The sequence below is a fragment of the Hyla sarda genome, chromosome 6 (genome assembly GCF_029499605.1).
Source record: "Hyla sarda isolate aHylSar1 chromosome 6, aHylSar1.hap1, whole genome shotgun sequence".
NCBI classification, from domain to species: domain Eukaryota; kingdom Metazoa; phylum Chordata; class Amphibia; order Anura; family Hylidae; genus Hyla; species Hyla sarda.
The window spans coordinates 47001231-47024367 of NC_079194.1; the positions used below are offsets into that span (position 1 = coordinate 47001231).

The following is a 23137-nucleotide window of genomic DNA, read 5'->3' on the forward strand; positions in this document are numbered from 1 at the left end:
AAGTGAACACTGCAAACCTCTAGCACCCCCTAGAGAAAACTCTAAGAACAGAAACAGAGGATGCAACTCCTCACTGTCACCTGTAGTACTAGTGCAGTCCTACAACTCCCAGCATGCCTTTGGCTTTCCAGGCATGCTGGTAGATGTTTTACAACAGCTGGAGGCACCCTGGTTGGGAAACACTGCCCTTGTGGTTAGAGGGGACTTAGTTGGAACATGTGTAAACGTCATATCGCCAAGCATATACAATCTCCTATAACCCGCAGAATATTCAGTTCACCCTCAAGTCCATCGAAAGACAACTAATAAGAAATAAGAGCATAAAACTGGAAGCAAGTTTTTAATTCTGAATAAGCAGGAATCCTCAATGCGCCACTAACTGCAAGGGTAACAGAGTCAACATGATTAGGTCACCCTACGGGTGCTGAAGAATCTCCAATCAGAACTTGGCAGTCCCTAAGTATTAGAGGGGAAGGGCACCTCTGAAAAGCCCTGAGAAGCCATTATGGCCGGGCAGTTTCTGGGAGGCTTCTGAAGCTTTGAGCAGGATTACAGATTTCTGGATGCTGCGGAGAAGATAAAGCTCCATAAGATGATAGGTGTCTTCAAGAAGGTAAGTGCCACTATAATTAGCTGTGTTCTGAGGGCCGGTGAGCAAGCTTACGTGTGACCGAGCATGGGAGCAATGGAAGTCCCAATTCCCTGGTTTTGGTTATTTTTCTGATCATCGTGTTTGCTTTGTTTTTCTTTCCCCCTGATAAACCGGACAATACAGGAGAAATGCGTTGGAGGATAAAGAGACCAGTTTGGTTAATTTTATGTGCACCTCTGCCCACTAACGTTTAGATTGTTAGGGTGATACTCGGGTACATTAGGGTCAGGGAGATAGGGGTAATCCATTTAGTGGCAAATTCACCAATAAGAACTCAGGACGTATTAAGGTCAAAGTAGGATGGGATGTTAACTTGTCTTCTATTAGAAATCAATAAAAGTTACATTTTAAAAGGAAAAACCACCATCTTATCTTCCTTGCTCCCACTGGAATCACCGGTGTCTGTCACTTCCAGGTTTGGTAATGTCACTCGATCAACGGCTGAGGTGGGACATGACTGCGGCTGCTGACTGAAGCGCCAACACCAGTAACAGTTCTGTGATTCTGGCAGCAGCGAGGAAGGTAAGAGGGTTTATTTATTTTTCTGTCCCCCTCCCAGGGTGGATTTTATCAATGACTAATTCACCAGAGTACCCCTTTAAGTAGACTGTCCACTATTATAAAATTATTTAGACGGATTATCCTCGGAATTGCTGGTGAATTAATCCCCAGTAACCAGGCTGGAAACCAGTCACTAGTCTTCCCATGTCTGAAGACGTACAGTGCCCAAATTCACTGCCAGCATCTAGTGGCACATCACCAAATCCATAACACGCTGTGCAGCACCAAGTCGGCTGCCGTAACACTGACCAGCTGCGTTTACCCTTTTTTTTAGAGTGACATGTCACACGTTTAGTGGTAATCCGGTTTTTAACATGCACCAGTAAGAGTTTATATTTTTCTATTGTATTTTCCAGGAGCTGGATTTATTTTTCCTTTTCACACAATTGTGCAGACTGCTGTCCCAAGTGTGAGTGCTGAAGGTATCTCCAGCCAGACATACACAAAAAAGCCAGATTTGAAGAAATTCAGCTGGGAAAATTTCACTGCGGAGACAAGGAGCTATTTGATAGACCAGGATTACCAAGATAGCTAAAAAGAAAAACCTTCTTAAAGGGGTACTCCGGCCCTAAGACATCTTATCCCCTATCCAAAGGATAGGTGATAAGATCTCTGACCGCTGGGGACCCCTGAAATCTTGCATTCGGCACCCACCTCTGAGCTGCATGCCGCGTGCCGACCATGGGGCCGGAGTGTTGTGGAGTCACTCACCCGCCCCCGCTATGCAAGTCTAGGGGAGGGGGTGTGACGGCTGTGCAGTTTGTGAACTGGCAGCACGGCGTGCAGCTCAAAGAGGTGGGTGCCGAATGCAAGATTGCGGGGGTCCCCAGCGGTCAGACATCTTATCCCCTATCCTTTGGATAGGGGATAAGATGTCTAAGGGCCGGAGTACCCCTTTAAAAGGGAAAATCCGCTGCTCAGCATTTGGAACAAACTGTTCATAATGCTGGAGCAGGAAGCTTGTGACGTCATAGCCCCACCCCCTCATGACACCACACCCCTCAATGCAAGTCTATGGGAGGGGGCATGACAGCTGTCACGCCCCCTCCCATAGAATTGCATTGAGGGGGCGTGGCATGACATTATGAGGGGACGGGGCTATGACTTCACGAGCTCCCGGTGCCAGCTCCAGCATTTACAGTTTGTTCCAAAGGCTAAGCAGCGGAGTACAGCTTTAAGAAAAAGCTCCAGGCAGAGTCCCCTCCTCTTGTCAATCCCTTAGAAGTCATGATCAGCACTGTGCAGGAGATCGTTAGGACGTAGATATACGTCCTAAGGCGGGAAGGGATTAACAAACCTATGAAAAGCCACATTTTTATCTCAATAAGTTAATGTTTAATCCAATTTAACACATTTAAAATTAAATTGTGTACATTTACTTCCCCCTCCAGAAACTATTTTCTTAATTGAATTCAGTCAATACTGTTAAAAATGCATCAAAAATTGGATGACAAACATCTGCTATACGTTATCATTGATCTGCCGCCCATGAGCAAAACTTACTTCTGATTCTCCATTGTACTACAGGAAATCTACCATAATTTGTCATTGAGAAATACAATTTACTAACTAAAATATCCCTGAACACTTTTTCTGGCTATTGATTCTTTATATTAACCAGTGTTTTTCCTGACATTAAATACTTTTTTTTTTCTTTTAAATAAATGACAATTTTTGTAAAAAATTTGTTCAGTGTTTCAGTAAAAAAAAAATAAAAAAAAAAAAAAAAAAAAAGTGTGTGCGAGTTTAGAAATCGGTTGAAAAGTGAAGTCGATGGCTTTTACACACGGGTGTGCGGGAGCGATTGTCCATTTAATGACTTGCAGATCCACTAGGAGAACTTTCCGGCTTGTGGAGGGGGTCCCAAGAATCCTCCGGCCTGCTTGGTAGCAGCCCGGGAAGGGGCAAGTCCCAGCATCTTCTGGATGTTCTGTAGACAAACATAAAATTTACACAATGTTACTTTTATTATAATTTACTTAAATGGGCACTGTCCAATAGAAAAACTAGAGAGGAGCAAATTTACAGTAAATTCGATTCGTCACGAACTTCTCGGCTCTGCAGTTGATAACTTATCCTGCATAAATTAGTTCAGCTTTCCGGTGCTCCGGTGGGCTGGAAAAGGTGGATACAGTCCTAGGAAAGAGTCTCCTAGGACTGTATCCACCTTTTCCAGCCCACGGGAGCACCTGAAAGCTGAACTAATTTATGCAGGAAAAGTCATCAACTGCCGAGCCGAGAAGTTCGTGACGAATCGAATTTATTGTAAATTCGCTCATCTCTAATAAAAACGTCTGATATGTTGTAAAGCATGTATAACCAATAGGTTTTGTAATTGCTTTCATTAGAAAAATCAGTATTTCATACTAAAAAAAGCCAGTCAAAGAACTGCCCCCCCCCCCCCCCCGCCAGCTTGGACACATACTAGTCCTGTTGTGTCCATGCGTCATCACCTACGTCTTGGACACACTTCATTGATTGACAGCTGTGAGCGCAGGGCTCACAGCTGGAAGAAAAATCCTCCCACTGTCAGCTTGTGTTCCGCTACTGTCAGTGAGGACAGGCTGGGAGTTGTAGTTTTGCTAATGCTAGGAGAGATGTGAGCAGACAGCAAACTGAGGGAGGGGGCGGAGACCTGCACAGTGAGGCCACGCCCCCTGCCTTTGAGAGGAATTCAGACTAGTGAGCTAAATTAAAAGTGTAATAAAAAAAAAAAAATAAAGGTGCTAGACACAAAAATTAGATGTACATGGTCAGGATTAGGTACTGAGTGATATATTAAAAAAAAATTTTTTTGGGTTGGATCTGAGGGGTACACTTTAAAACAAGGAAACAAGGAAAAATGCTTCTTCCATAAAAAGATGTATTAAAACATTACAGCCAGAGTATAACAGTATATTCCTGAAATGTTAAGATTATATATATTTTCTGCTACATGAAATCAGCCCCCTCAATGCAAGTCTATGGGAGGGGGCGTGACAGTCGTCACGCCCCCTCCCATAGACTTGCATTGAGGGGGCGGGGCGTAAAGTCACGAGGGGGCAGGGTTATGATGTCACGAGCTGGCTCCAGCGTTACAGTTTGTTCCAAACGCTGAGCAGCGGAGTACCCCTTTAAATGTGTGTCACATGACCCTGACAATTCTGATGTGATGGGGGGCTTCACAACAGCAGATCGCCGTGTTTGACTTAAACTGACCAATTCTTTTTTTTTTTTTTTTTGGGAAGAAAAGCGGCTGTCAGGCGTATGGTGACCGCTCATCTCCCCATAGAGAACACGTGCATCCTTGTCTAAGCTCGCATGTGAAGGGGAGCAACCGAGAGGGCTGAAGGCCAAACCTTTGTTAACCTGACAACCATCTTAAACGAACATCCAGCTTTAAATGGGGATGGTGCCTATATAGCTAAAGGGTCAGCAGACGTAAGTATTTAAGCTGGGCATTAGAAAAGACAAAAAGGAACTATTAATACCAGCGCTTCTAGTGTGTGGCCAAGAATAGGTTCTTATCGCTGCCTGATGTGTTAAAATAGGATTCCCCAAATGTCATAACAACTGATAGCACTATATATATAACAAATAATATCGACGCTGATTAAAACTTATTTATTGAGAAATAACTTATCTTAATCAGCACTGATATTTGCTCTATATAGTATTTATTCAACTAGAGAAAAACCGGTCGCACATCCACAACATACACCTTGATCTATGGCTTCTCTGCAACATTTATTAAACTAACAGGTCGTTATTGTACTTTATGATCATGAAATGCAAGTCCACTAGCCACGTCACGGCCACCTGTAAGTAGTGGGTCCTTAACCCCTTCCCGACCTATGACATACCTGTACGTCATGGGTGGCAAGGTGTTCCCGACCCATGACATACAGGTACGTCATGAACATTACTGCCGCTACTCGCGGCATCCCGCAGCGCCCGGAAAGATGGTGGCTATCACTGATAGCCAGCCATCTTACCGTGCGACTACGGGGGGTTTCATCCCCCACCCCCCCCAGCGATCGCTGCTATCAGCTGGTCAAATCTGACTAGCTGATAGCAGCGTTTCGCTATGAAAATACTTAGCAGCGCGGTGTGTGAGTTCCGATCACGGGGATCAGGACACACACCGCTCTGCTAAGTGTCCCTGACCCGTCCCCCGGCGTTACTTACCCGTCCGAGCGGTGTCCCGAGCGGTCCCGGCGGCGCTGCGTCCCGGAGGTGAGTTTCCGGCAGCAGGGCGGCATCTTCATTGGCAGCAGTGAGATCGCCGTAAAGCGATCTCACTGCTGCCTCTGAGAGTTTCAAAACTGCAACTCCCAGCATGCCCAGACAGCCTTTGGCTTTCTGGGCATGCTGGGAGTTGTAGTTTTGCAACATCTGGAGGCCCACAGTTTGGAGACCACTGTATAATGGTCTCCGATCTGTGCTCTTCCAGATGTTGCAAAACTACAAATCTCAGCATGCTCAGTCTGTCCAGGCATGCTGGGAGTTGTAGTTCTCTAACATCTGGAAGAGCACAGATTGGAGACCATTATACAGTGGTCTCCAAACTGTGGACCTCCAGATGTTGCAAAACTACAACTCCCAGCATGCCCAGACTGCCCAAGCATGCTGGAAGTTGTAGTTCGGCAACATCTGATCCTTCAGATATTGCCGAACTACAACTTCCAGCATGCCTGGGCAGTCTGGGCATGCTGGGAGTTGTAGTTTTGCAACAACTGGAGGCACACTAGTTGGGAAACATTGTCCGTTTCCTACCTCAGTGCCTCCAGCTGTTTCAATTGTTGCAAAACTATAACTCCCAGCATGCACTGACAGACCATGCATGCTGGGAGTTGTAGTTTTGCAACAGCTGGAGGCACACTGGTTTGGAAACACTAAGTTTGGTTGCAAAACACTTGAAAGTTTATTACTTAACTTAGTGTTTCCAAACCAGTGTTCCTCCAGCTGTTGCAAAACTACAACTCCCGCCATGCACGGACAGCCAAAGGGCATGCTCGGAGTTTGCAACAGCTGGATGTTTGCCCCCTCCCCCCAATGTGAATGTACAGGGTACACTCACATGGGCGGAGGTTTACAGTGAGTGCTGCAAGTTTGAGATGGCGCAAATTTTGCGCTGCAGCTCAAACTTCCAGTGGCAAACTTGCTGTGAACCTCTGCCCATGTGACTGTACCCTAAAAACACTACACTACACTAACACTAACCTAAAATAAAAAGTAAAAAACACTACATATACACATACCCCTACACAGCCCCCCCTCCCCAAAAAATGAAAAACGTCTGGTACGCTACTGTTTCCAATACGGAGCCTCCAGCTGTTGCAAAATAATAACTCCCAGTATTGCCGGACAGCCATTGACTGTCCAGGCATGCTGGGAGTTTTGCAACAGCTGGAGGCACCCTGTTTGGAAATCATTGGCATAGAATACCCCTATGTCCACCCCTATTCAAATCCCTAATTCAGGCCTCAAATGCGCATGGCGCTCTCTCACTTTGGAGCCCTGTCGTATTTCAGGGCAACAGTTTTGGGACACATATGGGGTATCGCCGTACTCGGGAGAAATTGCCTTACAAATTTTGGGGGGCTTTTTCTTCTTTAACCCCTTATGAAAAGGTGAAGTTGGGGTCTACACCAGCATGTTAGTGTAAAAAAATAAATTTTTTACACTGACATGCTGGTGTTGCCCTATACTTTTCATTTTCACAAGAGGTAAAAGGGAAAAAAGACCCTCTAAATTTGTAACGCAATTTCTCCTGAGTACGGAGATACCCCATATGTGGGCGCAAAGTGCTCTGGGGGCGCACAACAAGGCCCAGAAGGGAGAGTGCGCCATGTACATTTGAGGTGATTTGCACAGGGGTGGCTGATTGTTACAGCAGTTCTGACAAACGCAAAACAATAAATATCCATATGTGACCCCATTTTGGAAACTACACCCCTCACGGAATGTAATAAGGGGTGCAGTGAGCATTTACACCCCACTGGTGTATGACAGATTTTTGGAACAGTGGTCTGTGAAAATGAAAAATAAAATTTTTGATTTGCACAGTCAACTGTTTCAAATATCTGTCAAACGCCAGTGGGGTGTAAATGCTCACTGCACCCCTTATTAAATTCCATGAGGGGTGTAGTTTCCAAAATGGGGTCACATGTGGGGGGGGTCTACTGTTCTGGCACCATAGGGGCTTCCTAAATGGGACATGCCCCCCAAAAACCCTTTCAGAAAAACTCACTCTCCAAAATCCCATTGTCGCTCCTTCCCTTCTGAGCCCTCTACTGCGCCCGCCGAACACTTTAAATACGCATATGAGGTATTTCCTTACTCGAGAGAAATTGGGTTACAAATTTTAGGGTGATTTCTCTCCTTTTACCCCTTGTAAAAATTAAAAAATTGGGTCTACAAGAAAATGCGAGTGTAAAAAATGAAGATTTATAATTTTCTCCTTCACTTTGCTGCTATTCCTGTGAAACACCTAAAGGGTTAAAACACTTACTGAATGTCATTTTGAATACTTTGGGGGGTGCAGTTTTTATAATGGGGTCATTTATGGGGTATTTCTAATATGAAGACCCTTAAAATCCACTTCCAACCTGAACTGGGCCCTGAAAAATTACGATTTTGAAAATCTTGAGAAAAATTGGAAAATTGCTGCGGAACTTTGAAGCCCTCTGGTGTCTTCCAAAAGTAAAAACTTGTCAATTTTTTTTATGCAAACACAAAGTAGACATATTGTATATGTGAATCAATATGTAATTTATTTGGAATATCCATTTTCCTTTCAAGCAGAGACTTTCAAAGTTAGAAAAATGCTAAATTTTCAAAATTTTCATGACATTTTTAGATTTTTTACCAAGAAAGGATACAAATATCAGTGAAATTTTACCAATAACATAAAGTAGAATATGTCACGAAAAAACAATCTCGGAATCAGAATGATAAGTAAAAGCATTCCAGAGTTATTAATGTTTAAAGTGACAGTGGTCAGATTTTCAAAAAATGCCCAGGTCATGAAGGTGAAAATGGGCTGGGTCATGAAGGGGTTAAAGGGGTACTCCGGTGAAAACCTTTTTTCTTTTAAATCAACTGGTGGCAGAAAGTTAAACATATTTGTAAATTACTTCTGTTAAAAAATCTTAATCCTTCCTGTACTTATTAGCTGCTGAATACTACAGAGGAAATTCTTTTCTTTTTGGAATGCTCTCTGATTACATCACGACCACAGTGCTCTCTGCTGACGTTATTATAATAATAATAATGCTTTATTTATTGTTGTCCTTAGTGGGATTTGAACCCAAGTCCCCAGCACTGCAAGGCAGCAGTGCTAACCACTGAGCCACCATGCTGCCCTTAGCATACATCTGCTATGCATGGTCGCTAAAATAGACAGATATCAGCAGAGAGCACTGTGCTCATGATGTCATCAGTGTTCCAAAAAGAAAGGAATTTCCTCTCTAGCATTCAGCAGCTAATAAGTACTGGAAGGATTAAGATTTTTTAATAGAAGTAATTTACAAATATGTTTAACTTCCTGCCACCAGTTGATTTAAAAGAAAAAAGGTTTTCACCGGAGTACCCCTTTAACATCCCTAGCATAAAATGGATCAGCACTGAGCAGCAACCACCACCGCCCCAACCGACCACCACTGCCCCAACACCAGTGACAACATATGTGGGGGGGGGGGGGGGGGGGGGAACGACCCTCAGCCCAGGCCTAAATAAATTAGCAGGAAGCTGCATTAGGGCCCTATTCCTTTCAGGCAGCCTCCCAGTCTCTGGCTGGGAGTACATGGTGAGTGAGCTTTTTACATCTGTTCACACTGTGCGGTGCTGTGTGGCGTCCATTGCTGCCACGGTGCAGTTTCTGTGGGGAGGTGCGGCCCTGGGACTGGTTTGAGAGGCATTGGGGCTGCTCTGCCAGTGGGTCGTTCCTCCCTGTGGGAGCAGTGGTGGTTGCTGCGCCATTTTATGCTAGGGATGTTAGGGACCCGCTACTTACAGGTGGCCATGACGTGGCTAGTGGGCTTGCATTTCATGATCATAAAGTACAATAACGATCTGTTAGTTTTATAAATGTTGCTGAGAAGTGCATGTTGTGGATGTGAGACCATGTCATTTTTTCCTATAGTGTTATCAGTTGTTATAAAGGCAGTAGTGTTAGAAAGGCATTTTAACACTAATGCTAAGGTAGTGCACATTTTCTTCATTAAGGGGCAACATTTTTTTTTTTTTATAGTGTGAACTTAGCCTATAAGTCAGTTGCTTTAAAGAGAACCTGCTTTTACCATATAACACACGTAGGTAATAAATAGTAAAAGCGATGGTGAAGATATGAAGTTTAAAAAGGTGTCCCCCCGTCAGCCCCGTAGGCAGGAGTCATCTAGTCCCATCTGCTCAGGTTGTCAATCATAGGGAGGGGTGTAATTGCAGCCTGAGCAGACAGGACTAGAAAAGGATGACTCCTGCCCGGAGGAATGGCTTATGGTGGTGAGGGACACCTTTCAAACTTCAAAGCTGCTGGCAGGAACGTCTCTCAGGGATGGTGGGGAAAATCTATATATCCATATATAGTAAAATGTGTTGACATGTTTCCTTTAAGTGCACTTAAACTGCACTCATATACAGAGAGCTGCCGCTCAGCCTATCGCCGGATGAGGCAGGTAATTGACGCAGTTGGCGATTATCTGAGCCGCAGTGTGAAATGAACACCACTGGCAACCAGGAAGAAGACAGGACAGGAGCAGCGATATTGGTGCTCTAGGGAATAAGTTCTAGATCGCGGGGGGTCCGACTGCTGGGACCCACCGCAATCTCCTGAACAGGGCCAAGGCAGTGTGCCGGAAGCGACCAGCTTAACCCTCGCAGAAAGCCGGGGCCGACACGCCCCCTCCATGTAGGGGTAGGCACGCCCACTTCCAGCAGACTGCCGGGGCCCCGTTCAGGAGATCGCAGGGGTCCCAGCACTCGGACCCCGCACAATCTATAACTTTTCCCTTTATCCTTTGGATAGAGAATAAGTTCTTTCACTACACTACTACTTTAACAACTGGTCCAATTCTCGGTCCAATTCTCGTTTTATCTCCTCAGCTCATAGGAGCCATAACGTGATGTTTCCCCCTTCTACAGAGACATATTAGGGCTTGCTATTTGTGGGACCAATTTTATTTTGGAATGACAAAAAAAAAAAAAAAAAAAAGCCCTTATCTGACCTTGTCTATGGAGTGGTTTGAGGTCTAATTTTTTGTGTAGTGATCTGTAATTTTTATCAGTACAATTATGGTGTATATCAGACTTTATGGATAGTTTAAGCCATTTTACTTCTGGGATGTGAGATGACCAAAAGTTACCGTATATACTCGAGTATAGGCCGAGTTTTTCAGCACGATTTTTCGTGCTGAAAACACCCCCCTCGGCTTATACTCGAGTGAACTCCCCCACCCGCAGTGGTCTTCAACCTGCGGACCTCCAGAGGTTTCAAAACTACAACTCCCAGCAAGCCCGGGCAGCCATCGGCTGTCCGGGCTTGCTGGGAGTTGTAGTTTTGAAACCTCCGGAGGTCCGCAGGTTGAAGACCACTGCGGCCTTCAACATCATCCAGCCCCCTCTCACCCCCTTTAGTTCTGAGTACTCACCTCCGCTCGGCGCTGGTCCGGTCCTGCAGGGCTGTCCGGTGAGGAGGTGGTCCGGTGGGATACTGGTTCCGGGCTGCTATCTTCACCGGGGAGGCCTCTTCTAAGCGCTTCGGGCCCGGCCTCAGAATAGTCACGTTGCCGTGACAACGACGCAGAGGTGCGTTCATTGCCAACGTAATTCTGCGTCATTGTCAAGGCAACGGCTCTATTCCGGGCCGGAAGCGCGGAGAAGAGGCGCCCCCGGTGAAGATAGCAGCCCGGACCACCTCCCCACCGGACCACCTCCTCTCCGGACAGCCCTGCAGGACCGGACCAGCGCCGAGCGGAGGTGAGTACTGTACAGAACTAAAGGGGGGTGAGAGGGGGCTGGATGATGTTGAAGGCCGCAGTGGTCTTCAACCTGCGGACCTCCGGAGGTTTCAAAACTACAACTCCCAGCAAGCCCGGACAGCCGATGGCTGCCCGGGCTTGCTGGGAGTTGTAGTTTTGAAACCTCTGGAGGTCCGCAGGTTGAAGACCACTGAGGGCGAATGATGAGAAGAGGATGATGAAGGGGGGGGGTGTGGGGATGATAAGGGGATGATGAAGGGGGGATGTGTGGGATGATAAGGGGATGATGAAGGGGGGATGTGTGGGATGATGACAAGGGGATGATGAAGGGGGGATGTGTGGGATGACAAGGGGATGATGAAGGGGGGATGTGTGGGATGATAAGGGGATGATGAAGGGGGGATGTGTGGGATGATAAGGGGATGATGAAGGGGGGATGTGTGGGATGATGACAAGGGGATGATGATGAGGATGTTAATGACGGGTCTGGATGATGACGGGGGGGGGATGAGGTATTTCCCACCCTAGGCTTATACTCGAGTCAATAACTTTTCCTGGGATTTTGGGTTGAAATTAGGGGTCTCGGCTTATACTCGGGTCGGCTTATACTCGAGTATATACGGTAGCAATTCTGCCATTTTGTATTTTTCTTTCATTTACACCATTCACCATGGAAGATCAATAAAAGTAATATTTTAAACAGTTCAGACAATTTTGCATGTGGCAATAACAACAGTATGGATTTTAATTTTTGGTTAATTTGGTGGTGATTTAAAAAAAAATTTTTTAATACAACCCCCCCCCCCCCCCCCCCTTGGGAGACTTGAATGAGTTATCATTCGGTTACTCATCCAAATCAATGAAATGCCATTGCACTGTATTAATAAATTAAAGGGTTGTTCTGTAACTGTAAATCTATCACAGCAGTCACCGAGGCCTAGTACAGTCCCTGGACTGCCATGTCTTGTCATTTGGAGCTAATCTGACCCTTATACCAATCTCCCAGCATCTGACTAGTTAAATGCCACTCAGTTTTGACCGCAGCATCTTAGTTAAAGGGAGTCCACCACTAGTTTTGGTATTGCGTTACCCTGTAATAAACGCTACCTTTAGTATCTTGATGTGCGGTGTCATTAGCCAGTAAACTTGCCAGGGCTTGACTGTTCTATAAGCAGCACCCACCCGGACCCCTCCTAGTCACGTTTGACCTAGAGGGAAGAGTCTGGGCAGGTATAGAGCTGCTCCTAGAGATACAGTCCCATCTCAAGTGCAATAAAGAGCTAATTTGCAAAATGAATAAAGAGTTTAACCAGAATATAATACAGCACCTTAAGATACTAAAGGCAGCGTTCATTGCACAATAACACCTTCTATTCAGCAATACTTGTGGTTTAATTTTGCCAAAACAGGTGGTAGACGGAGATCACCCTGGATGGTTACTAATAGCAGCTGCTAAAAGCAGCTTCATACACACTTCATGCTGACGGGATGTACCTAAATCATTTATTGCGTGAAGGGGTTAAAGTTCCCATTAGACATGTGTGACGGCCGTCACAGTCCCTCCCAAACTTGCATTGAGGGGGGCGGGGCGTGACGTCGCGATACTCCGTCCCCGTGGTCGGGAGGCATAACACAGAGCCTCCAGCGCTTCCTGCAGTGTTTACAGGTGGGTGCAGCATGCTAGATTGCGGGGGTCCCCAGCGGCGGGACCCCCGCGATCAGACATCTTATCCCCTTTCCTTTGGATAGGAATAAGATGTCTTGGGGCCGGAGAACCCCTTTAAAGAAATGTAAAAAGTTGTGTACATACAGCCAATATCTAAAAATAACACAGGATAAGAGGCATTAATACACCACACCTAAGTTTGTATTCCCACAGTCTGGGCCTCTATACACAGGAAAAGTCACAAGCTCGGATACAGGATTTGCGTGCTTCCCCGAGAAGGGAACAAGACAACAGATGTAGCATCCTTAGCTGCAGGGGAAAGTGTCGCTGAGAAATCTGAGAAGGATGTGCAAGTAATCAAAGGTAGTATACGGGTGTTACAGGCTTCCTAACAGGCCTGGACAAAGCCAGATTGAAAGTTATAAAAAAATTTAAAAAAAATGCAGCAGCACTGCAAACAGACGAGTGAATATATGGCATTAAATGCAGTGCAAAATATTCTGTATATTCAAGTGTGCACGTTTTAGCATGTGCAGAGTGCTGCTGCAGCTTGTGTGTTTGTATTGCAGATGTAGCATGGATGCCTGTGTATGTTATCCTGCTTTGTGGTGGTGACCATTTTATTAGTGAAAACTTACAAGACAGCAAATGGATGCATTTATTACTAAAACAGAAATGAGAAGTGGCCAATATAAGTGAAAACACTGAAAAAGCTTTTACTCCATCATAATCTGAACAGTGAGGTTTTGACTCGTTGCTGTATCATTAAATAAAACCTTATTCAGTTTTACACTGTACATATACACACATACACGTAGAGAGGAAAAAGGAGATTTTTTGTACCCACCGTAAAATCTCTCGTAGCCTTCATTGGGGTGGGGGGGGGGGACACCCTATACTGATGGGTATATGGCTCCTCCCTGGCAGGATATACCCGCCCACCTGTCATGAGAAACTCAGTTGTGTCACAAAGCAGTAGGAGAAGCCAACAAGAAAGATGCCTGAAAAGGACCCTAGAGGGTATCCCGGATAAAAAAAAAAAAGAACACGAAGATATCGGTGGGTGCGAGGCTACGAGAAAGATTTTACAGTGAGCACAAAAAAAAAATCTCCTTTTCTTGGACGTTCAAAAGCAGTCCCTGCAGTGGAAATTAATAACCGCCAGAGAAGGGGACGCAGTCCTAAGACCGAACCCTGTCCACCTGCAAGGCTTGCTGGAGAGACCCTCGGCCAAGAGACAAACTGGGCCAGGAAACAGAGCGTCTGGAAGCTCCACCACCCATGTAGATGGCCGTGGAAGCCAAAAGAGACACCGGCTGTAGCAAAGACCGGAGACCAATAGGCCGCAGAGAGACAGGAAGAAGTGGTCTCGGAGGCCCGATGGGCCGTAACCATCTGGAAGGCCACTACAGAACCATAGAGGCTTAGCCTGGCTGATAAACACATGGAAAAGGGGAGCGACAAGGGAACCCCAGTCAGAAAAGCAACCGATGGAAGAGAACATGGAGAGAGATCACAAGGGAGATTAACAAGGAAAGCGGAGACCAGAAGCCCCCGGGAAAAAAAGAAACAGACAAAACCGTCCCAAGAGAACAGGACGGATTTGAACGACAACCCGGACCAACACACTGGTGGGTCCAGAATTGCTGCCTCAGGGAACACTGCGAGTACCCCGAAGGAAGAGTGGACTCTTGACTCCAAGCCCGAACAGCTGCAAAAAGAGAAAACAGTGAACCACAGCCAAGGTCAACTTGGCTAGACTGGTGCAATCAGACTGACCAGAAAGCTCTCCATCCCAAGAGTACAGGGACCCTGAAGGAGGAGAAGGGAAGTAGACCGGCCGGACAAAGACCTAAACGCCGTGAGAAGAGTATGCCAGAAAGGAGAAACAAGCATTGGACCCATCGGCCCAAACAGACAGGAAGAGGAATCCAAAACAACATCCTGTCAGGACAGGAACGGAGACTGAGGGAGCCAAGCTGACAAAGGCAGGAACAATACAACAGATGGAGACCAGGCCGGCTATAGCCGAAACATACATGCCGTAAAAACTCCCCCAGCAGGGGAGAGTGCCATGGTCGCTGAAGCAGCCGAAAGGTCGCCAAAAAAAATAGGAAAAGTGCCAGACTGCAATAGTAGGCTGAGAACACTAACATAGCTGGCCCAACAACCCCCTGATTGCTCATAGCAGAACAGGGAACGGGGGGGGGGGGTGGAAGAGAAATGTCTTTATATGGCCAGTTTCACAGTGGGGAGAGAAATAGGTAGTCATGGTGAACTCTGGCACAGTCCGTGCCAAGCCATAAGATTGGTGCACACCCAGCAGAAGAGGGAATATCAAGGTTACGCCAGGTTACGAGCATGCTAAACACCGCCCCATGGTAAAGGGTGCACATCCGGGTGACTACAGTAACCCTAGAAACTCTGCGACAACATACAGAGGTATGGTCAACCATCTGAGTCCTCGTAGGGATGTGGACCCGGGAAACTCGCGGTGGATAAAGATGTGACTACACATGCAAGAAAGGAACGTACGGATTATAATAAAGATGTAGGAGGTACATCCCCAAAAGGGAAGAAACCTTTGGACCCTCCGAACATAAACCACAAGCCATATCCACAGAGCAATCCTGACCCTTGTCGGAAGGCATGAGGGGCGGCTGAACAAACCTTGTCGCCTTACAGGCCCCATTCCAGAACAGAGGTGCTCAGCCGCAGAAGAAGTGCGGAAATGAGACCACATGCAAGCCCAAGTATGCCCCCTGAAAAGGGGGAAGGTGGGCGCCATACGTGCAGAGTGTCCACACCATATGTGGGAACCAGAGAGATACCGCACGATTGTAGTGGGGAATCAGGACTACTGCCATGCAAGCAGCAGGCATAGAGCAGGTGGCCGGCAGTAGTGAAAATAGACGGAGCACCTACCGGTGAGCAAGAACGATGCTGGGAGCAGACCAACATTACGCCACCTGTGAAAGAAGAACAATGACTGCAGCTGTTTCTGCGAAGGTCTAACAAGCCTGCAGAAAACACTCCCAGCCTACCCCTAACAGTGCTACAGACAGTATGTCACAGAAAGCACCAGAACTGCAGGCACAGGTAACTGATGTAGGATGCACGTGGTGCGGGAAACCATTCAGACAGTCTGGCTTATTGGAATAAGGGACGATTAACATACAGAGTTCCTGTTTTAGGACCGCACACCGAAAGTCTACCGGACTTCAGCCGCAGGAGCGGCAAGTATGGGATAGGTGACCTGGAAATTAGGAAGCCGTGCTGACGACCGTCTGGTGTACTGGAATAGGAAGTCCTGAACCACATAAGGACACTCATCCAAACACCTCACAACAACCGTGGGATACCCGAACCGGAGGAGCTGCAGTGTCGGACCCCATGCAGACAACTGGGTACTAGAACTCCCACTATGGGATCGACAGGAATATGGTAGGTGACCCAGTGGAGTAGTAAACCATGCAGGCCACAGTCTGGACGACTGGTAAAGGGTCCTGTGAACATTCAGGTCCACTCCTGCAGGCACCTCATCTGAAGGTGGGGCCCTGAACTGCAGCCGTGAGTGCGGCAGAAACGATGGGTGGAGTATCGGTGTAGGAAACCATGCACACCAAAGGCTAGCCAACGGGCACAGGGTCCAGTGCACATGTTAGGACACCCCACTAGACCCATCACATTAGCAGCGAGTTCCGGGAAATTCCAGCCCTGTACGCAACAGCCTCATGGTGGGAGACCAGCAGTTGAGGAACCAAGCAGACCACTGTCTGGCTTACTGGTATAGGGAAAACTCCAGCCCTGTGTCCACCATATATGCAAGAGACCACGCAGATCACTGTCTGGCTTACTGGTATAGGGAAAACTCCAGCCCTGTGTCCACCGTATATGCAAGAGACCACGCAGATCACCGTCTGGCTTACTGGTGTAGGGTCTATTGTGTATGCTGTAGACCATGACACTGTCTAGCACATTGGAATGGAGTCCGTGCACATGCAGGATTACTCCTCCGGAAACCTCGCACGAGTAGTGGGGGTAACGGAAGTCCTAGCCACGGATGTGGCAGACATGTGAACTGTGAGTGGAGGAGGGCGGAAGGCAAATATAGTGGGCTTAGTAATTTTACTTTGTGTCTTTAATATATTGAGTTAAGGTATGACATTTTGCTCCATATATGTATGCGTGTATTTTCCTTATATGCACATACCTATATCATGCTTACTGTTTTTTGCACTCTGAGGATATGGTGCATATAATTGCACTTTTTTCTCCAAATTGTATTATTCCTTGTATCCAGTACAGGTTTTAGATTCCACTCCAGCTTTTCCAGGTTTCTTCTCATTTGATTGTTGAAGTGTCACATGACCTTATTTTATATAAAGTGCATGTCTTTTTATTATGTCTGTATGCCATGACTAAGGACCAAGTGTAGGTTCGAAACGAGTCGGCTGTCTACTGTTCCGTCTGTATATGACCCAATAAAGACTATCTGCTTTTACCTGCAATCCTGGGCTGGACCGTTCCTTCCTGTATATACCCACGTGGTTGGAGACGCTGCTAACCAGGCCTGTGCACAGGTGTAGCTGAGAGGCGGTGAGCTGTCATTTTGCTCTTTGAGGAGGGAGGAAGGACGCAGACCATGGTCTGGCTAATTGGTACAGTGGCCACGGCACCCACAAACATCGCCCACCCTGGGTTAATGGAACTCTAGCTGCAGCGTACATTTAATAGGCGACTGACGGCGGCGTAAACCAATCTGAATGGATTGTCTAATACCCTCCCAGGAATGAGACACTCCGGCATGGAGGAAGGGCCCCTCAGTTTCTTTTAGAAGTGCATTGGCATCAGTTGGAGAAAGAAGAAAAGAAAACCCTGGTACTAGTTCCCGCACTACAAGAAAGGGGACTGGGAGCGGAGCCATGCTCCGTTACTCTGCCCAACCAACATGGCTGCTAGCAAAGTGTAATTGCTGGGCAGTGCAGAGCAGCGCTGGGTTAAGTGTTAAGTGCAACAAACCCCTGCTGCCAATGTGATGGAGTTAAGCACAGCCTGGGAAGGGAGAGGGGGTGAGATGAGGGAAGGAATCCTCACCTACCGGGAAGATGTCCTCTCATACTCACCTGATGGAGTCTTTGGCCAGCTTAACGCCCCGCTGCATCATGCCAGGCTGTCATAGTGAGGCGAGCGGGGGTAAGATGTACTACCCTGGCGCTGGCTATTGGCGAGAAGGGGTTATCGGTCCATACTTTATGTCCCGTGCCCCTTCATCGCAGAAGAGGGAACAGGTAGCGCCATGCTCCTGAACCCCCCACCTGAAAACAGAAAATAAAAGGAATGAAAAAAATAAAAATAACTAAACATCCCTAACTATAAAACAAGAAAAAGACCAGGTCTGGAGAACTCAGAGAGAGACCACGTTTTTTCCTAGTGTCAGCGCCTCCTAATGGCAAGAGCATATACCCATCAGTATTGGTGTCCCCCAATGAAGAGCGTCCGAGAAATATTGTATACTGCCCTGGAGTCACACACTGGATAAAATAACCTTCCGACTATATAGTATCCAAAAGATAACCTTACTTACCTGCCGGATAGACATAGTGCAAAGTATGTAGAGGAAAATAAAGGAGCAGTCAGTATAATCCTCTCCCAGCAGGTTCCTATGCGATAGCCCTTGTATATAGGATAGGGGGATGAATGGAAGTTTTGCCACAACACGACCATCAAAACTGAAAAATAAATAATCTATATTACTTAATAGCTCCATTGTATGGTACAAGAGAAATACAATATAGCAGTTTGTTTAGCCTTTTTCCTAGTGAATTGCATTGTTGCCCTACTATGAATACAGGAACCATATTTAAAGTGGGCCTAAAACTCAGCACTGTATAAAAGACACACAAGCAAGAAATACACACACATTATGTTCACACGTGAAGCAGATTGGCTTGTGTAGAGTCGTATGCTTACAGGAAAGCGAGCTGTGAACAGGCTTCCTACCCAACAATTGATTCAGTCATTTTAGAGAACGCATTTCCTGGCTAAACATTTATAGCTGCAGAGAAGAAGCGTTCGACTACCCCCAAACAGAAGTCATATGTTACCCCCAAACAGAAGTCATGTTACCCACCTTCACACATCTCCCTCTCTGATTATTTTAAGTGGATATAGAGATTATATAGAAACAGACATAGAATGTGTCGGCAGATAAGAACCATTTGGCCCATCTAGTCTGCCCAATAATCTGAATCCTATGAGTAGTCCCTGGCCCTATCTTATATGAAGGATAGCCTTATGCTTATCCCATGCATGTTTAACCTCTTAAGGACCCAGGACGTATGGGTACGTCCTGGGTCTGCGATATAACGCGGGGTCACACGGTGACCCCGCATCATATCGCGGCGGGCCCGGCGTCATAGTGAAGTCGGGACCCGCCTCTAATAGCGCGCGGCACTGATCGCTGTGCCGCGCGCTATTAACCCTTTAGCCGCGCGCTCAAAGCTGAGCCACGCGGCTAAAAACGAACGTGAAAGTTGCCGGTTAGCTCAGGGAGCTGTTCGGGATCGCCGCGGTATAATCGCGGCATCCCGAACAGCTGTAGCACAGGAGGAAGTCTTCTTACCTTCTCCTGTGCTGTCCGATCGCCGAATGAATGCTTCAAGCCTGAGATCCAGGCTTTAGCAATCAATCGCCGAAAACACTGATTGATCCATTCCTATGGAGATGGATCAATCAGTGTAAAAGATCAGTACATGCAATGTTATAGCCCCCCCTATTGGAGCTATAATATTGCATAAGAAAAGTGTAAAAAATGATTAACCCTTTCAATTATCCCTTCCCCTAATAAAAGTTTGAATCACCCGGCATTTCCAAGAATAAAAAAAACATTATGTGAATAATAATAAAAATAAACATATGTGGTATCGCCGCGTGCGGAAATGTCCGAATTATAAAAATATACCGCTTTTTAAACCGCTCGTTCAAATAGCGCATTTTTGATCACTTTTTATACCACAAAAAAAGTGAATAAAAAGTGATCAAAAAGACTGATCAGAACAAAAATGGTACCGCTAAAAACTTCAGATGACAGCGCAAAAAATGAGCCCTGATAGCGCCCTGAACACAGAAAAATAAAAAAGTTATAGGGGTCAAAAGATTACCATTTTAAACGTATAATTTTCCCGCATGTATTCATGATTTTTTTCTGAAGTGATACAAAATCAAACCTATATAAGTAGGGTATCATTTTAACCGTATGGACCTACAGAATAAAGGTAAGGTATCATTTTTGCCGAAAAATGTACTGCGTAAAAACGGAAGCCCAAAACTTACAAAATAGTGTTTTTTCATCAATTTTGTCGCACATTGATTTTTTTTCCCGTTTCACCGTAGATTTTTGGGTAAAATGACTAATGTCATTACAAAGTAGAATTAGTGACGCAAAAAATAAGCCATCATATAGAATTTTAGGTGAAAATTTTTAAGAGTTATGATTTTTTAAAGTTAAGGAGGAAAAATTGAAAATGAAAAAACGGAAAAAGCCCGTTAAACTCCTTCACTGTATTTGCAGCGACCACTTCTGCAGGAAGGCTATTCCATGCATCCACTACTCTCTCAGTAAAGTAATACTTCCTGATATTACTGCAGAAACCTTTGCCCTTCTAATTTAAAACTATGTCCTCTTGTGGTAGTTTTTCTTCTTTTAAATCTCCTCTCCTCCTTTACAGTGTTGATTCCCTTTATGTATATAAAAGTCTCTATCATATCCCCTCTGTCTCTTCTTTCTTCCAAGCTATACATGTCAAGGCCCTTTAACCTTTCCTGGTAAGTTTTATCCTGCAATCCATGTACTAGTTTAGTAGCTATTCTTTGAACTCTCTCTAGAGTATCTACCGTATATCCTTCTGGAGATACGGCCTCCAGTACTGCGCAGAATACTCCAAGTGAGGTCTCACCAGTGTTCTGTACAGCGGCATGAGCACTTCTCTCTTTCTACTGCTTATACCTCTCCCTATACATCCAAGCATTCTGCTAGTGTTTCCTGCTGTTCTATTACATTGTCTTCCTACCTTTAAGTCATCTGAAATCATTTCTCCTAAATCCCTTTCCTCAGATACTGAGGTCAGGACTGTGTCAAATAATCTATATTCTGCCCGTGGGTTTTTACGCCCCAGGTGCATTATCTTGCACTTATCCACATTCAATTTCGGTTGCCAGAATTCTGAACATTCTTCTAGTTTGCCTAAATCCTTTTCCATTTGGCGTATCCCTCCAGGAACATCAACCCTGTTACATATCTTTGTGTCATCAGCAAAAAGACCAAAACCATCGAGACCTTCTGTAATATCACTAATGAAGATATTAAACAATATTGGTCCCAGTACAGATCCCTGAGGTCCCCACTGGTGACAAGACCTTGCTCTGAATATTCTCCATTGACTACAACCCTCTGTTGTCTGTTACTCAGCCACTGCCTAATTCACTCAACAATAGGGGAGTCCAGGCTCAATGACTGCAGCTTATTGATAAGTCTTCTATGTGGGACAGCATCAAAAGCCTTACTAAAATCTAGATATGCGATGTCTACTGCCCCTCCGCCATTATTTTAGTCACCCAGTCAAAAAAAATCAATAAGATTTGTTTGACATGATCTCCCTGAAGTAAACCCATGTTTTTCATCTTGCAATCCATGGGATTTTAGATGTTCCACAATCCTATCCTTTAGTAGGGTTTCCATTAATTTCCCCACTATTGATGTCAGACTTACTGGCCTATAGTTGCTTGATTCCTCCCTACTACCTTTCTTGTGAATGGGCACAACATTTGCTAATTTCCAATCTTCCGGGACGGCTCCTGTTACCATTGATTGGTTAAAATCTGTTAACGGTTTTGCTAGCTCCCCACTAAACTCTTAATAATTTTGGGTGTATCCCATCAGGCCCCTGTGATTTATTTGTCTTCACTTTAGAAAGCAAACGTAGAACCTCTTCCTCTGTAAAGACACATGCATCAAACGATTCCTTAGTTTTCCTCTCTAATGGAGGTCCTTTTTCTTCTGTAAAAACTGAACAGAAGTATTCATTAAGGCAGTCGGCTAGCCCCTTATTCTCTTCTACATACCTTCCTTCCTCTGTTTTTAATTTAGTTATTTCTTGTTTTAATTTCCTTTTTTCATTTATATATCTGAAGAATGTCTTATCCCCTTTTTTCACAGGCTGAGCTAGTTTTTCTTCTGCCTGTGCTTTAGACATTCTTATAACTTGCTTGGCCTCTTTCTGCCTAGTCTTGTAGATGTCCCTATCTTCATTGCTCTGGGTTGTTTTATAATTAACTAAATGCTAGTTTTTTGTTTTTTATGATTTTGGCCACTTCTGCTGAGAACCTCAGTGGTCTCTTCCTTTTTCTGCTTTTACTGACAAGTCTAGTGCAATTTTCTGTTGCCTTCAATAAAGCGTCTTTTAAGTAGTCCCATTTCTCCTGAACTCCATGTAATTTGTTCCAGTCTGATAGGGACTCATTTATGACTAATCTCTTTTTTGAAAAGTCTGTTTTTCTAAATTCTAAAACTTTTGTTTTTGTGTGGTGTCACTCCTTCACTGTCCTTATATTAAACCACACTGATTGGTGATCACTAGATCCCAAGCTTTCGCCAACACTATCAAATACCAAATCCCCATTTGTGAACACCAAATCCAAAATGGCCTCCTTCCGTGTTGGCTCCTCAACCACTTGTTGTAGAGATAATCCCAGTAGGGAATTTAGAATATCTGGCAGAACTAGCTATTTTGGTTTTCCAGTTTATATCCGGAAGATTGAAGTCTCCCATAATGATAACTTCTCCTTTCATTGTCATTTTAGATATTTCTTTAACTAGTAGATCATCTACTTCTTTAACTTGGCCACTTACACACATACATACATACACTAGATTATTTTATTTAAGCAACTTCAGCCCAGACAACACCTTTTAGGAGTGTTCAAAGCCGAGAAGCCATTTACTTGTTAGTCCAGCTGTCGCAAAACTACAACTCCCAGCATGCTAAGAGTTGTAGGTTTGCAACAGCTGGAGGCACACTGTTTGGTATTACATCTTGGGGATCATTCCAACACAGTGTTTTCCACACACACACACTGCAGACAGGTGTGGTGCTGTTTTTGGAAGAAATAGTTTTTTTCTATTGCTGAGTTTAACAATATGATAAAGCAGTAAGCAGGGTTGAAAGGTATATAAAAAAAAAAAAAAAAAAAAAAAGCTGCTGCAAGTGACTTTAACCCCTTAAGGAAGGAGCATTTTTC

The 23137-nt window shown here is 45.2% G+C and overlaps 1 protein-coding gene across 1 annotated transcript in view; it reads right to left on the reverse strand.

Moving 5' to 3' along the window:
- Positions 1 to 2918: 2918 nt before the first annotated feature.
- Positions 2919 to 23137, reverse strand: part of TMCO1 (transmembrane and coiled-coil domains 1) — a 36096-nt gene continuing 15877 nt past the window's right edge. The window contains exons 6-7 of the mRNA XM_056523598.1: positions 18426 to 18570; positions 2919 to 3143 (exon numbers count right to left, since the gene is read on the reverse strand). Coding sequence (XP_056379573.1) covers positions 3045 to 3143; positions 18426 to 18570 — 244 coding nt within the window. The 3' untranslated portion in view covers positions 2919 to 3044. The remainder of the gene's footprint in view (positions 3144 to 18425; positions 18571 to 23137) is intronic.